Raw genomic sequence first — 16,862 nt, forward strand, 5'->3', positions numbered from 1 at the left:
AAAGGGGTGTCCCTCTTCCAGTTCCACTCCCCAGGGCAGAGCCCTGACTGGCCCAGTTTAGGTCACAGGCCCATCCCTTGGACCAAGAATGCTGTCAGGGCAGGAGGGGGCAGGAGGGACTGACTGGCCCAGCCTGGTTGAGAGCCCACCCTGAGACCAGAGGGAGGAGGTCTGTTGCCAAAAGAAGGGAGGGGTGCTGGGTACAAAGCCCAGAACAGGTTTTGTGACCATTGTCACATGAAGCCCACTCTTGAACCCCTTCTCCAGGGCTCCTGGCTCAGCCTCTTACTGTGCTCCCTGCAGTTCTGCAAGGCCCGTCGTGTTATTAACCCGTCTTCACCGAGACCCGGTCCCAGCCCTGCCATTCACCAGCAGGCTGACTTTTCTCTGGGCCTCAGTTGTTCCTTGGGTAAAATGGGAATAATGAAACCCCATGCCTGGCCAAGCTCTCTAGGGCTGCTAGGGAAGCAGGTGGGAGGGTGTGTGTGTGAAGAAGAGTCTTTGTCAATGTGGAGAGGCCTTTGACCAGAGCCTAGGAGGGACTTTGGGGGCTCTGAGTCTCGGCCAAAGTCTCAGTGGTCCCTCTGGCTCCGGCCCCTCAGTGGTAGCAGCACCAAGGCCAACAGCTTCCCCGGCGGGCTGTGGTAGGAGCAGGGCTGCCCAGAATGCACCTGGCCAGGCTCTGGGCCATGAAAAAGCAGCCATTCAGGGTTTGCACAGGAGCCGGGTGACGAGAGACAGGGAGCCCTGTACCGCAGAGAGGAGGGAGGCCTCCCCGTGGGGCTGAGCTGCCAGGCCGGAGAGGGCAGTCCAGCTCACAGCCAAGGGGGGGGGGGGCGCCGGGAAAGGAAGACTAAGCTAGTGTGTTTGAGGCCGAGGGGCTGAAAGGAGGCTGTGTGTGCCCAAGCCGGCCTCCTGGCGGGCAGGGATGTGAGTCATTGATGTCCTGGGGGGGGAGGGGGCACCCAGCTGTCCAGGACGAGCGGGCACAATGCCCACCCTCGTGTGAATGCGTGTCAGTGTGAATTTGAACGTGCGTGCTGGGGGTGGGGCTGGAGCCCTGCAGAGCTGTCTGGACCTCCCAAGGCTCCCTGGGGTGGGCACACCCCGTCATCCCCTGAATATGGCTGTGGCGAGACTGGCCTCATCCCTGCCAGGGTCTCCTCCAGGCAGCCAGTGCTGGCAATTCATGCCCTCTGTCATTCAGCCAACGGCATCGGTGCCTCCCCCACCCTGTGCTGCCAGGAGAACAGAAAGGCCTGCCCCTGCTCTTGGTCGTGGTGGGACAGGTGGAGGGGGGACACACAGGCAGACACGATGGCAGCCGAGAGAGGGAGCACCTACTCCAAGGAAGGGCACATTTGAGGTGGGTTTCGAAAGATGAGCAGAAGTTCACTCGATGCAGCAGGGGGAGCACGTTTGAGCAGAAGGAAGCTGGAGTCTTGGTGAAGGCGAGAGGAAGGCTAGGGCAGCTGGAGTAGGGACGGGAGGTAGACTCTGGTGGTGCAAAGGGCCTGTGGTCAGTAGCTGGAGGTTTCTGGAGGTATGGGTGGGCATAGGCTTGAGGACCTGGAGGAGATCAGAAGAGGCCACTCAAGGATGCAGTAGGGAGCTGCCTGGTGCTGAGCCCATTCTCAAGGGCCTGCCAAGCAGGGTTTCACTGGGAGCAAATGAGCTGGTTGGGGGAAGCCCCTCCCACCTGGACTTGTGTGTGTGTGTGTGTGTGAAGGTGTGTGTGCATGTGTGATGAGTATCTGGGTGTGTCTATGGGTGAGTCTAGGTGTGTGTATGTGCCTCTCTTTGGAAATGTGTGTCTCTGTAGGTGTGTGTGTATAAGTGTGTCTGCATGTATTTCTTACCAGGTGTGCATGTATGTCTTGTGTGTATGAGTATGACTATGACTGTCGTGCCGAACACGCATGCTTCTACGTGTGAATGTGTCTGTGTGTGAGTGCTGTGTGTCTCTAAATACGTCCGTGTGTGCATGCCTGTCCGTGTGTGTGTGTGTCTGTGTGTGAGTGCTGTGTGTCTCTAAATACGTCCGTGTGTGCATGCCTGTCCCTGTGTGTGTGTGTGTCTGTCTGTCTGTCTGTCGCTTGCTTGCCTGCGTGGCTCTGTGTGTGTTTGTTGTGAGTGCCCACCACGCCCTGCCCACGGCAGCCCGGGGCTCAGCCCAGCTGGCCTGTGTCCAGGGCAGCATCCAGGGAGCGTGCCTCTCTTTCCTGCCCAGCTTCTTCACAGGCCGCCCTGACCCTGCTCCTGGGCCTGTTCGAATTGTGGCTTCTCTCTGGTCTGACCAGCTCCACCCACATGTGACTGGCTCCCGCCCCTACAAAGGCCAGGGTGGCTTCAGCTGCCCCCAGGCCAGCCAGGGGGGGCCCAGGCACAGGAAAGGGGAGGCCAGCCCCGCAAGGGGGCTGTGCCCACCCCCCCCAGTGGCCAGCCTGGAGAGAAGGACTTGTCAGGAAAACATTTATAGACATTTCCCACACAGACGCCACCCTTCTTCTTACTTCTGGGGCCCTCGGGCTTAGGGCTTGTTTCTCAGGGCAGTTTGAGAGTCCAAGGGGCCGGGAGCAGGAGGGCTGGCCTGGGCAGCTGTGCCCCCGCCTTCTGGAGAACAGCAGCTTCCTTCAAGGGATCGGCCCCCTCACAGTTGTTCCGACTACGGCAGCGGACACGTGACCCGGGCCCGGCCGATCGTGGCGCCCCGACCCCCAGACACAATCACTGGCCCATCAAACAAGCGTGAGCTACTTTGAGTTGGGTGTCTTCTGTCACCTGCAGCCAGAGGGGCCCCAGACAATCCTGGCCTCAGTCGCGGGTGTGAGTCTCCAGGGCGCACGGGACCACCCTTGCCTGGCACTTACCACTCCTCTGTCCCTCCCTGGCTTTCTCAGATCCCATACGAGGGCTGTGGCCACCCTTCCCCACTCTTCTCAAGCTGCTGACTCCGCGGCCGCTTCCTCCACTGCCTCTTGCTTCGATGGGAAAGCGAACTCCCCAGCTCTTCCATCGTGGCCCTGATTTCCTCCACGCCTGCCTCCCATTAGGTCTTTCCTGTCCCCAGGCTCACAGGAGGAAGTGTCCCTCCGCTGGCCCTTGCCCACGGCTGACCAACAGAGCTGGAACTGGAGGGCTCAACGCCAGTGGCTCCCAAACCTCCCTGTGCATCAGAATCATCCAGGAAAGTGGAAAAATACAATTTCCCAGGTTCCATCAGATTCTCTGCAGGCAGGCCCTGGAATCGTGATTCTAAAGCATCTTCACTGGTTATGGCAGCATCGCCTTCTTAGGTGCTGGGTCCGTCCTGGCTCCATCAGGATTTGGCCCTAGAAGGGCATCTTCAGCTTCCCTGGCAGCAAGGGGGTTGCCCGCTGCGTTGCTCATATGGGGACCCTGCAAGGAGCCCCTTTTACCTTCCTCCCATCTTCTCTCAAGCCCCTGTGATCCGGGCTTCTCTTAGGCCCAATCTTCCTTTGGGTGAGGTGACCTCTCAGACTCCAAAGCAGACCACCTGCCCCCTCCCCGAGCACCCCCTTTCTTCCCCCATCCCCCCACCTCTCTGCTCACTCCTTTTGGACCTCCTCCTCTTCCTCCCGCTCTTTAAAGGGAGGGCCAACCCACAGGAAACATGTTCCCCTGGAAGACTGCAAGGGAGACAGACAGAGTTGGCCTGCGGGGGGCTCCTTCAGTGCCAGTTTGTGCACGGCCCCCCTTGACCAGGCAGCCCCTCCCAGCATGCCCTGCAGGGTGGGTCGGGTTTCTGCAGGGGATATGGGTGGCCTCTGAGGACCAGAGGTAGGTGGGCCTCACCCCACACCTCCTGGATAGCTGGTGCGTGACAGTGCAGTCAATGCTGCCCCACTTCAAGCACCTATTGCCAAGAAGCAAAAGCAGACCTCCTACCCCTGCCCAGGAGCCCAAGGGAGTACCACTTTCCATCCCAGGGCAAATTCAAGGACATGCTCGTGCTGACCAAGGACTGGCTAACCCTCCAGTCTGATCATTGTAGCGGGGGCGGGGGGGGCACCCAAGACCAATTACAGAAAGTTCTGGGCCCAGGGCACTGCTCTGCTGGGTTACGGGGCTCATTCAGGCTCGAACAGAGGGGCCTGTGCAGTTTCTTGCCAGGCACACGTCTTCACCAAAGAGCGATGGCTTCTGACACTCCAGTGTGAATTAGCAGACCCCACGGTGCAAGTATAGATGGCCACCCTTGAAGCGCTGGCAAGCGGCTGCCCCTGGGGCATAGACTCCTACTTGGGGAGGATGTGAATTCACACGTTCACACACAGCACACTGCTGCACTTAAGGGACCACAGCCAGGGCCACTCTCCGTCCTGCGGCCTCCGCCCAGCTCTGAGCTCCATCCCCTCTCTCCCAAGTGCCCAGAGGTCCTCACACCTCGGCCAGAGGCTGGCCCAGCGCACCCTCCGGTCCCGCAGAGGGCCCTCCACATCTGAGGGCTCAGCAGGCTCTGGGCCCTGGGCTTTCATCCCACGGGAAGCCAGCAGGGTCGGGATCCCAACCAGTTCTGGAGGGTAGGAAGGGGCTGATGTGAAAGAAAGCGGGGAGGGGGAAGGGGGCTCTTGGGGATCTCCCAGGCAGGGCTCACTGAGCTCCCTCTTTCAGGGCAGAACGTCAACCTGAGGGGAGCAGAGGATGGCCATGTGACGGGGACGGCTGACCCACTTCCGCCATGCTTGGGACCCACGCCAGCCCCCGCCTAACCAGCTGCTCTCATTCCCCCACCCTCCCTCCAGGGCCCCCTCCACCTCCCGGATCAGTTGCCACAGCTTCCCTCTGCCTTCAGCCACGGCTGTGGGGCAGGTGACAGATTCTATCTGCATGCAGACTGACCTCTGCCTCCTCAGAGGCCTTGCTCAACCACCCCGTCAAGGCTTGAGACATCAGCAGGAATCTGCTTCTAGGACTCTGCCCGAAGGGCAGGGGCTGGAACAGGTGGAGTGGGCCAGACTGGGTGACTTCCGGCACTCCTGATAGGGACAGGCCCAAGCAGCCCCAGGGGAGCCTGTCGGACTGACGGTGCAAGCTGACCAGGGGCCGGCCTGGCTCCCACCCCAGAGTCAAGCACCGAGTATTTAACTGTCATCCATTTCCCAGTCTGAGTCTGACCGAGTCACAGATCAAATGAACCCACGATGACAAACTGTTCCTCTCAATGGACCAGATTCCACTGGCAAACCCTCTGCTGCCTTTGGCGGCAGTCCTCCAATTACCACCTTTGAACCCTCCTGGGTTCTGGGGCCTATGGATTGGCTCGCCGCCTCGCAGGAGGCACTGATCAAGCTTTACGTGCGTCATCTCTGTAATCCCCTGCTGCCAGGAAACTGAGGTCTCAAGGCGATAAGCCACCTGCTCCCAGTGACATGCAGGAAGTGCAGACCCACAGACCCAACACTGCCTTCCAGTCCCTAAACCTGGGCTCAAAACCCCTTCCCAGAGATCACTGAGTCCACCCCTCATTAGGCTCCTAAAAAGACCCCGCAGCTTCCAGGTGAGAGGTCAGTGCTGCGGCAGGGCGGGCTCTCCTCAGCCAGGACAGCTCTAGCCCTCCCTCAAGGCCATACTCGCAGGGCAAAGCAAGAGAACACAGAAGCCTGGGCAGTGAACTACCTGGCGCCCTGCGGGATGGGTGGCCGGTGGGACTGTGGGTGGCCCTCAACAGCAGGTCACCAGGCCAAGGGGGGCTTTGGGCTGCAGGTCAGACCTTCTTCCTGCTCTGGTACTTGGGAGGGGCTGTAACTACGGCGCTGGCCCCAGGGTTCTCCTCTGGAAGTCTGCCTGAAAGATCCTTCACCTGAAGCTTGCAACATCCAGGAAAAATTCTATGAGCATTGGCTTCCTCCTCCCCCTCCAATGGGGCATCGAGCCTTAAAGAAAGGGCTCCTCACCAGAGCCTCAGCGGCCTGGGGTCCAGTTGGGAAAGAGCAGCCTCCTTAGGCTTCCTACTACCTGCCTCTGCCTGTACCTGGAGGCCTCCTGGCCTTCCTGGGTGTCCCGTGGCACGAATTAGCTCCCTGTCACTGCTTTCCCTGAGTGAAAGGGTAAAAGGGTCTCTGCCTCCGGAGCCAGGCAGGCTTCCTGGGTTTGCTTACCATGAGACCTGACCCACTGGAGGCAGGCACCTCCATTTCCTCCTTTGTAAAGTGGTAATAATAGTAGCCTCTAGGACTCAGTCATTTCACGCAGGGGCCTAGACCGTGCTTTGCACACCGCACTGCTTGATGAATGTTAGCTGTTATTTGCTGGACTGTGAAATGCTTCTGTTTCACTACTGTGGGCCTTTTTGAGGCCCTACTGTAAGCTCAGTGATGGGACCTCAACATGGAACAAGGCTAGGACAGACGTGACCTGTTGGAGGATTCTGGAAGTCACCCGGATGGAACACCCACCACCCCAGACCCACCTGGGCCAAGAACACGCCCCAGTGAGTTCTCTGTCTTTGTGCAGCCCACTCCCTAGGAGTCCCTGGGTGTGGCATACACAAACAGATTAATAAAGGCTTAGGGACAAAAAAGGTTTTGAGTGAAATACTTGTTGATGGATGAAAAGGAAGGTTGGGCCGGCAGGCGGGCCTTTCCTTGTCAGTGAGGAGGGGCTTCCAGAGGCGAGAAGGACCCCAGAGACGGAGAGGGCTCTTGTCCGGGGACACAGAGAAGGTTTCAGGGCTGAGCTGCGGCCTGGGCCGGGGTCCCCACTCAGGCAGCCCGGCCTCCCCCTGACCTCTGCTCGGGGTTCTGCTCTCCCAGCCCCCTCAGTCCCTCTCCTCCCTAGACCCAGCCTTACGTAGCTAGGTGCGGGGGGAGGGGGGCGGGGGAAACAGAGTGGGGAAAGGAAAGCCCTGTCTGCCTCTGCCCCCCCCCCCCCCAGAAAAAGTACGGACGGGGCCGGAGGGAAATGGTTGGGCCCCGCGCGCCTGGGGAGCTTGGAGGTGGGCGGGGTCCCGGTCCGCGAGAGTCCAGAGGGGCCGGCGACCCCAGGAAAGCCCCGCCCGCGGGGGCAACCGCGTCCCTGGGGACGTGAGTGAGCCTCGTGGGCTCCGAAGTCCTGACTCGGCCACTCACGCTCGGGCCGAGCGATCCTGGGCGGCTCCGGGCGCTCCCGGGGCTCGGGCGCCACCCCCGGGCGATGGGTAATTGCCGCCCTGCGCGGGGCTGAGGGCTCGGCGCGCGGCCGCGGGGATGGAGGGCCGGGGGCGCCGAAGGGGTTAAGGTACCTGGGCCGCCGCCTACCCTCCCGGCCCCTCCTCCGGCCGCGGGGAAGAGGAAAGCCTCGGCGGGGGCGCGGCCCGGCCTCCGCCCATGCCCGCCCTCGCCCGCCCCCGTCCCGGTCCCCGTCCCGGTCCAGGTCCCCGCCCGCCGTCCCCGAGCCGCGGCGCCCAGAGCTGCGATCCGCGCGCCCCGCTCCGCCGCCGCCCTGGACCGGGCCGCCATGTCGCTGTGGTGAGTGGGGCCGTCGGGCCGGGGGACCCGGGCCGGGGACGCGGGGAGGCATGCCGCGCTGCGTGTCCCGGGCTGGCCTCACTTTCCCGGGCACAGATGGGCTGGCACGGCGGTGGCCGGAGATGCCCTGCTGTGCGCGACGCCTGCACCGGCCGGTGACCGACCGGGGACCGCGGGGCCCGTGCGCTCAGCCCTCCCCCCGGCGGCCCCTCTGCTCCCTTACGCCCGGGCACCGAGGCACGGACATCCCACTCCCGCAGCGGGGAGTTAGCGACGCAAGGTCTCGCCGGCAGCTGGGTCCCGTCTCCCATTCCGAGGGCCTCCTGCGTCCTGGGCGACCCCCGTCCTCTACCCTCAACCCCCGAGTGGCTCTCCTTCCTCCCGGGCAGCTCGTGCCTCCCGCCTGCCCACCTCTCCCCTTCTCCTCTCCTCCCGTTGGGGGCTTTTGTCCCACAGATGAAGTGGGGCGGTGCAAGTGGAGCCAGCCTGGAGTGGAGGGGGATGACCCCCTCTGTACTTCCTCCAGTCCGGCCTCCCGATCTGGGGTGTGGAGGGCTTCGCTGAAACCCCCAGGGCAGGAACACCGACCCCGGAGCACTCCGCTCCCACCCCCTGGGAGGATCCGGTCTTGGGTCACACCCCTGTCCCAGCACCTGAGAGGATCCAGTCTTCCTCCAGGAAATCTTGGGACCCCATGGAAAATTGCGGCTCCACGGGGCTCAGCCTTCACTCGCTCTGGGTGCCGGCACCTTTAATCAGCCGGTCCTGAGGCCGCCCCCTGGAGTCCCCAGCTCCTCTGTCTCCACAGGAGAGAACATGGCAGGTGGCCTGGCCACCCCCAGAGTGTGAGCTGAGGAGAGAGGGTCCTGGGGTCCACGGGCTCAGGGTCCAGGGACTCAGGGCCCTGGTCCTGTCTCTGCGAGCACCCCTGGAAAAAAAAAAAAAAAAAAAAAAACTGATTTCTGCTTCCGAAAGGGGTGTGGTGAGGTTAACTTGGCATGAGGGACCCTGGAGAGTGGGGGTACAGCTGTGCCCTTCCCAAGGCAGCAGAGCTGGGGGACTTCACCTCTCCTAGTGGGGGTGTGGGGGCCGTGGGCACGCTAGGAGATGCTCGCCCCATTTTCAGGCCTCTGTCAACCGTGAGAGCTGTTCTTTTTTGTTGGGTCACGCGGATGCAGGGGGACAGGGGAGGGACAGACTTCTTCAGGTCCCAGGTTAGAGCCGCCTCCCCAATGCCCCCCACACTTTTTGAGCAGGTGTACTCTCTGAGGTTCACCAGGCTTGCACGAAGCTAAGGGGGTGCCTCGGGGAGAGGTGGGGAGCAGGGCAGAGGTCATCCTCAGGGGATCACAGCATTCCCTTGACTCCATACCCACTGTGTGCCCGGCACTGCAGCTAGCACTCCAATTGCATGTTATCCTCATTTCGGAAAGGAAGAAGTCATGGCTCGGAGAGGTTAAGGGAGACCCGCTGGACCTCTCCGTTCAGCTTGTAAGTAGCAGGACCGAAGTCTGAATCCTAGCAGCCTGACTCCACAGTGTCTGTACTTAAGCTCCGTGCTGTGTGGCTCCCCTGGTCCTGGAGGAGGGAGGTCAGGGTGAGAGCGGAAGCAGGACCCTCCTCTGACCGCTCAGGGACCCGGGGACTTGAGTCTGTGTCCAGGGTCCACTTGCCCATCTGGGACTGCCCCTCCGTACAAGGGGACTGACTCATCCTTTCTCCTCTCCTCTGTACCATCCTCTCCCCCACCTCACTAACCCCCACCAGGAAGAGAACCATCTACAAGAGTGCGTGTCTGTCGCTGGCCCTGCTCGTGGCTGTAACAGTATTCCAGCGCAGCCTGACCCCCAGCCAGTTTCTGCAGGAGCCCCTGCTACCCACCCTCGGGTTACAGAAGGCCCAGAAACCGAGCGGACACCTGGTGAACCCTGAGAGCTTCTGGAAGAACCCGAAGGATGTGGTCACCCTCACACCCATGGTTTCACGGGGGCCCCAGGCCTGGGATGTGACCACAACTAACTGCTCGGCCAATGTAAACTTGACCCACCAGCCCTGGTTCCAGGGCCTGGAGCCACACTTCCAGCAGTTTCTGTTCTATCGCCACTGCCGATACTTCCCCATGCTGCTGAACCATCCGGAGAAGTGCAGCGGCGACGTCTACCTGCTGGTGGTCGTCAAGTCCGTCATCACACAGCACGACCGCCGCGAGGCCATCCGCCAGACGTGGGGCCGTGAGCAGGAGTCGGCGGGCGGGGGCCGCGGCGCCGTGCACACCCTCTTCCTGCTGGGTACAGCCTCCAAGCAGGAGGAGCGGGCCCACTACCAGCAGCTGCTGGCCTACGAGGACCGCATCTATGGGGACATCCTGCAGTGGGACTTTCTTGACAGCTTCTTCAACCTGACCCTCAAGGAGATCCACTTCCTCAAGTGGCTTGACATCTACTGCCCCAACGTACGCTTCATCTTCAAGGGCGACGATGACGTCTTCGTCAACCCCACCAACCTGCTGGAATTTCTGGCTGACCGGCGGCCCCAGGAAGACCTGTTTGTGGGTGACGTCCTGCAGCACGCCCGGCCCATCCGCAGAAAGGATAACAAATACTACATCCCCGGCGCCCTGTACAGCCAGGCCAGCTACCCGCCGTACGCCGGCGGAGGGGGCTTCCTTATGGCCGGGGGCCTGGCCCGGCGCCTGCACCACGCTTGCGACACCCTGGAGCTTTACCCCATCGACGACGTCTTCCTGGGCATGTGCCTGGAGGTGCTGGGCGTGCGGCCCACGGCCCACGAGGGCTTCAAGACGTTCGGCATCTCGCGGAACCGCAACAGCCGCATGAACAAGGAGCCCTGCTTCTTCCGCTCCATGCTCGTCGTGCACAAGCTGCTGCCCGCTGAGCTGCTTGCCATGTGGGGTCTGGTGCACGGCAACCTCACCTGCTCCCGCAAGCTCCAGGTGCTCTGACACCGGGCCGGCCGCCAGGGTAGACGGGGGCGTGTGCCCTCGAGCCCCGGAAGGCACGAGGCCGCAAGTGCGAGGCCAGGGCACGGCCTTTGGTCCCCGCGGGGAGGCGGAGGGGTGGGCCTTACGTGTCCCCAGGTGTGGTGGGGTGCAGGTAGCCGGAGCTGAGGCCCAGGAACGTTTGCAACTGCCCAGACTGGAGACGGTTCTCTGGGGAGCGAGGCCACTGGCCCCTGGGAGCCCTCCAAACCTGGGTCTGTGGCCTGGCTCCCTCTGACCCGGTGGGAGGCCCTGGTGGCCTCTGAAGGAACCGTGTGCTCAGGTACCTGGGCTAGACCTGCCCCTGGATGGGTCTGCGGCTGCCCTCTCACCTTCATGGAGAAGATTCTCCTTCTCCTGTGAAATGCCTCAGTCTCCCCACGGGCCCAAGCAGCCCTTTCAGGAGAAGCTCGGCCCTGTGCAGGCACACAGGCCCTCTCGCGCCCCTGGGTCTCCGGGAGACTGAGCCTCAGAAGGCCCTCAGCTCACCCCCGCCCCCTGAGCTACCTGGAGTCTGGCCGCCCCGTCTACTCCCAGCTGGCTTCACTCCTAGCTGCGTCCTGTGATGCTCCATCCGGCTCCCGTCTGTCTGGAAGCACGACCGGCCACTCTGACTACCTCAGCGATCCTCGGAACCTCTGGATGGGCTGCAGCCCCACCTCACCCCCCGACGCAGGGCCAAGAGCAGTGCTCCGGCCCCGGCAGCCACGGCGCTGCCCAACCAGCCCAAGCGAGGGCCCGCCTGCAGCCCCGTGAGGCCTGGCTCCCCAGCCGGAAACCAGCTGCTTTGACCCTGGAAGTGGACATTCCTTTATTACTGTGAAGTTTTATTTATGAAGAATTTGGAGGGAGAAGGTGCCGGGCCTCGGGAGAAGGTGCCAGGCCTCGGGAGAAGGTGCCAGGCCTCGGGAGAAGGTGCCAGGCCTCGGGAGAAGGTGCCAGGCCTCAGGAGAAGGTGGTGTTCTTCCCTCCGCTTCCCTCATTTCAGCAAGACACGACCTGCCTCGGCCACTCTTCCCCCCACAGCCACAACCCTGCCCCGGCACCCCCGTGCCCGTCCCAGCCCCGCTCCAGAACCCCGCCCGACCTGCACGCCTACTTCTGCAGGGCCTAAGCAGACCAGCATTCGCCCCTGTGAAGGGCTGGCGTGGCCCTCGTGGGCCGCCCCACTCAGGTTCAGGGGTCCTTGGGGGTGGCTGCAGAAGGATGCCACCTCGTATCAGGGTCGAGTCACCTGGGAAGAGATTGAGGGATCGACTCTTATTTTCTCAATAAAAGGGGACTGATTTTCCTTGTGGTGTGAAAGTTCCTGTCGCCGTCTCCGTCGGTGGGCCTGTCTGGGGCCAAGGTTGCTGGAGATTTCTGAAGACACAGCTCGTTCCTTGTTCTTGGCTGGTGGGTACACAAGGACCCTTTGAAGGACCTTAGAGGGAGCCGAGTGCCAGGATGAAAGCAGAGTCAAGAAAGACACCCCCTGGGTGGGGAGCGGGGTGCAAGAGAGACCTGCGGCCCGCAGTGTTCCCAGCTGGCGCCAGGCCAGAGCCGCCTCGACGAGGCCAGCGCTGCAGCGGGTGGGGTTGGGTCGGGGGCTTGCAGGGCCTGGTGGGCTTCCTGACGTTCCTTCAGCCAGCCTGGAGCCTTGGTAAGGTTGACAAGCGGCCCGGAAACAGTGGCTCTGTGGGTTCCCGTGTGAGCGGGACCGCACCGGGCAGAGAACCTCGGCCTAAACTGCGTGCTTCCAGGCCGGCGAGGGCAGCCACCCGCAGGAGAAGGGGCACCGGGGCTGTAGTGGGCAAGACAGCAGCTCCCTGCCTGCGCCCAGTGGGTCACATGCCCCGAGAGGGTCACTGACTTATTAATGTCCGCGCTAGGACTCTCCTCCAGGTGAGTGAGAGGAATGGCTAGATCCTAAGGGAACGCCCCGTCTTAGAATGTTGAGAATTTCACGATGGCACAGCAGAGAGTTAAACCGGGCACAGGGCCCTTCTGAGGCGGAGCCTTGTGACTGTACAGGTCGCTAGCCCTGTTTGTCCATCCCTCACCCTCTGAAGCCAGGGGCTGCAGAAAGCAGGGAGGGGCTCTGGGGTGTCTGCCTTCCCACAGCTCAGTCTGGCGAGGCCGAGAGCCATGGCGGGACATCCAGGAGACGGAGGGGGAAGGGCCACTGGACCCAAGGCCCAGGTGGGGGTCCAGAGGCAGCCTTTGTGTCCAGCTGCCACCTGAAGGATGCTGGGCAGGTGGAGGGGAGACAGGTGGGTGCGTGCCGGGCCAGACCGGGGCTCCTCCACGGTGGGGGCGGCTGCGGTGGGTGAGGCTGGACGTGGCGGAGGAGGGCTGCGAGAGGGGACGGCTGCTGGGGATCTCAGGCCTTCTGGGTAGCAGGAGGGTGTTCAGACTCGATCCTGAGAGAGAGGGACGAGGAGCGGGGCGGGGGGCCCTGGCGGCACACCCCTTCCTCTGGGCTCGCTCTTTCTCCAGCTGAGCCGCATGCACAGGGAGATCTCAGCGGGAGCAGCGAGCTCCCAGCATGGGAACTTCCTCAGGCTCTGCCCCACGGGGACCCTTGTTCCTGACCCCACTTCAAACCGCAGGGGCCCAGGCTGGGCCAGCAGAGAGGGCTGGGAGAGGGGTGGGGTGCCCGCGTTAGCACCACAGAAGGAAGGGAGGAAGGGCGGGGAGCCCACCCGAAGGGGCTGGTGTAACAGGACCCCCAGCACAGGGCCGGGAGCACCTGCATCTCGAAGGAGGAGTGGGCGCTTGCCTGTGGTGGAAGGGGAAGGAAGGACAGTCCAGGCCGGGGACACGTGCAGCAGCCCAGAAGTGCAAACAAGTGGGGCGCCGGCTGCCCCGGGTGGGCGGTGCTGGAGATGGGAGGGGCTGGGCGGGGAGTCCTGGTGTTGCACCCCACAATATCCTTCTTCAGTCTTCAGCTGAAAATGGTATTTTAAGGTGGTGGCTTGGGCCATTTCGGAGAGTTTTCCCGGGTATCCTCCGTGCATATAAGAGGTATGCGTGTTATTAAACTTCTGTTTGTTTTTCTCCTGTTAATCTGTCTTTTATTATAGGGAGGAGTCTCCGCCAACAACCTAGAAGGGTAGAGGGAAAATTATCTTTCCTCCCTACAAAATCCTACCTCTCTCCCTTTTGGAGCCCACTCACTCCTAAATCGTCTGGACCCTCAAGGACATCCTTAGTCCAAAGTGTGTTCCCTGGCAAGTCTGAGCCACCTTCTTCAGCTGCTGCCTCTCCCCCGACACGGTGACACGGCCCCCCGCACCCCAGTCCTGTGCACTCTCCCAGGCGCTATCTTCCTGGCAGAGGCTGTAGTGGGGCTCACGCTCCAGAGACAGAGTGATTCTCTTAATCGCCCTCGCTTTTGCGCTGCCGTCCTTCCCCAAAGAGCAGAAGAAGCAAGCTCGGGGTGCTGAGGCTCCCAGTCGGTCACACAGGCTCCCGAGGAGCCCCAGAGACGCACTCAGCTTCTCTTTGTCCCTGGGAAGCAACTTTCCAAGCCTTTCCTGACAGTAAATTTTAGTCACTTCTCAGTCAGATCCTGGGGAACAGGTAGGGGTGGAGGGAGGTGGGTCTCAAACCCTTTTCCTCCCCAAGGGCCCTGGGCTTCAAATGCAAGACACCTCCCCTCGTCCCCAGCCACCAGCCCTGCATTCCTAGGGGCCTGGGGAAGAGGTATCTTTGTCAGGCCACAGAAGGTCCGGCCTGCTCTCCGCCCGGCAGTGGGTGCTCTCTTTGCCACATTTACATAACTAAAGAGACCACTCAAAGAAACCTCCCCTTAACAAAGAAAGCCTGTTCTGAGGTGACTTACTCTGTCCACCTAAGCTAAGAAGCAGGGAGGGAAGCTTCTGGAACCCTGTTATATACGAGGGTCAAGTGAAGAAATGGAGGCTCCCAAGAGTAGGGTCCCACAGGTATCGTGTGACAGGACACTACTTGAACTCAGGTCTCTGCACCTAACCCCTCACCCACTAACTTCCATGTGTATTTGTCGGGTTTTGCCCAACAGCCCCAAAAGTAGAAAAATGTCATGTCCCATGAGTGATTGGAAATTGGGTATTTGGGGTTTGGGGGAGCCCAGCAGTATTAGCACTGTAAGAAGTCTTTTTTTTCCAGGTAGTCTTTTAAAATATTGTGAAGAAAAACTTTTCTGTTTCAGCGAAACACTATGCATTGTTGAAAGCACAACCCCCCATCTGTCTGCTTCTAGCCCAGTTCATGGTCTTGGAACTACTCTGCACCTTTTTTTAAAATGACAGGAAGTGGGGGAGGGATAAATTGGGAGTTTGGGATTAACACATACACACTACTATATATAAAATAGATAAACTACAAGAACAGCACAGGGAAGTATATTCCATTTCTTGTAATAACCTATAATGGAAAAGAATCTGAAAAAGAATATATCTATATATAGACACACACACACACACACAGAACTAAATCACTTTGCTGTACACCTGAAACTAACACAACTTTGTAAATCAACTATACTTCAATTTTAGATTTTTTTAAATAAAACTTTTAAAGAAATACATTGTAAATATAATTTTAAAAATCGCAGGAAGCGAGAGCTTCCATCAACTTCTCTCCCTCCTATGGAAAACCAGTTTTGCCTCCGTTTGGAATTCAATTCCTCCGCTCCATATAAATTCGTGCTTTTTGACAAGTCTCCTGTGAACCAGTTATAGCATCCGCTTGCCCTCTTACGAATAAAATAAATCTTTCCCTCGCGTTCATTTTTATACCTGTAGGAGTTAGGAGTTTCTTTTTCTGAAAAGTATCTTTTACATTTGCTTCTATATTAAAACGAATACAGACACATTATGGAGTAGAATGCAATTTTTGCGTATATTTCTGATACAAAACTTGATTCTCGGAAAAAATTTTACACCTTCCAGGTGAGCCTGGAGCTCAATCCTTTCCGGAGGGGCTCAGCCCCGCTGCTCATCTGAAAAGCAACCCCACCCCTCGCCCTCCCCGCCCCCGGGAGCTTTGGAGAAACGCTTGCGTCCAGGCCCCAACCCAGGTGGGTTACATCCGAACCTCGGGGGCGGGCGCTAGTCTATGTTTTAAACAGTTGCCCGGGTGACTCCGGCGGGCGCCCGGGCGGGGATTACCAGACCCTGCAGAGCCGCAGGTGACCGTCCAGGAATCTCCTCGCGCTTTGTTTTTCTCTGGTGCCGAATCTAACAGGAATGCCCGGAATTCCTGCTCCCGCCCCAGGCTGGACAAAGGGTGCAGGCGTCGGAGGGCGGTCAGCCCAACCCGCGACCCAGAGGCCATCGCTGAACCACCTAGGCTTTAGTGGGGACAATCGCGCTTTGCCGTCGGAGGTGGGGGAGGCAGGGGTGGGTGGTGGCGCAATCCACCAGATCCCGGGGACCTGGTTAGGAGGTGCGGAGCGCGGCACCTCCCGGTGAGACCTACCTGCTGGCCCGTGACGCGGCCGTTGAGGGGCGAAGGGCGCACGGCGGCAGGCAGACCCCTCTGCGCCGGCTCGGCAGCGGCGGGCCGTGGGCGGGGCCCTGCGAAGATCCAGGGCGCGGGGCGGGGCCGGAGGGCTGGAGGCGTCCGCGGGGCCAGAGCGATGCCAGGAGAGGGCGGGGAGCGCCCCCAGCCGACCACGTTGGACATCGTGACGATGAGGGGAGGGACGATTAGAGCTGTTCCGTGAAATATGTAACTTGGAATACGTGTAGCCCAAGTTATCCGCGGTACCTAAGGGCATGTGTGCCAATATTCGGACAGACACGGTGGCCTTGGAGGGAGGGAGATGGCTTCGAAGGCCCTCAGGGCCACCTCGAGGAATGATTCTTGTTTTACCCACCAAGGAGATGAGTGCAGCCTCTTGACAGAAATCGCTTTGGCCAGCCCACCCTCAGAGGCCTTCTGAGGTCAGAAGGAAGGCCCTAGATATCTGGTAACAGTTTGCTGTCCTTGTAATTGTTTGCTACCTAAGCTCCCCTAGACAACGGATACAATAATCCATATGCTATAAAAGCTGATGTATAGCCAGCCTTGCTTAGGATAAGTTTGATTGCAAATGACATAAAATTCAGCTCAAGCTGGTTGAAACTTAAAAAAATTTATTCCTTTGGCCGCGTCGGGTCTTGGTTACGGCACACAGGGTCCGCACTGCTGTGTGTGGGATCTTCCTCGTGGCATGTGGGATCTTTTCAGTTGCGCCATGCATATGGGATGTAGTTCCCTGACCGGGGATCGAACCCAGGCCCCCTGCATTGTGAGTGTGGAGGCTTAGCCACCGGACCATCAGGGAAGTCTCAAGCTGGCTGAAACTTTAAAAGCAATGTGCTGGCTCACGTGAGTGAAAGGCGGAGGGCAGCCACCTTCAAGGTTGGTCTGATTCAGCTGCTCAT

At 60.3% G+C, this 16,862-nt stretch overlaps 1 protein-coding gene across 1 annotated transcript; it reads left to right on the forward strand.

Annotated features, from left to right (window-relative positions):
* The first annotated feature begins 7,186 nt into the window (after positions 1 to 7,186).
* B3GNT7 (UDP-GlcNAc:betaGal beta-1,3-N-acetylglucosaminyltransferase 7) lies at positions 7,187 to 11,758 on the forward strand. The gene is made up of 2 exons (XM_067027169.1): positions 7,187 to 7,469; positions 9,237 to 11,758. The coding sequence occupies exons 1-2, from the start codon at positions 7,459 to 7,461 to the stop codon at positions 10,429 to 10,431; spliced, it is 1,206 nt and encodes a 401-aa protein (XP_066883270.1). The 5' UTR covers positions 7,187 to 7,458; the 3' UTR covers positions 10,432 to 11,758.
* The last annotated feature ends 5,104 nt before the right edge of the window (positions 11,759 to 16,862 follow it).

This window comes from Kogia breviceps, chromosome 2, assembly GCF_026419965.1.
Source record: "Kogia breviceps isolate mKogBre1 chromosome 2, mKogBre1 haplotype 1, whole genome shotgun sequence".
In the NCBI taxonomy this organism is placed as follows: Eukaryota; Metazoa; Chordata; class Mammalia; order Artiodactyla; family Physeteridae; genus Kogia; species Kogia breviceps.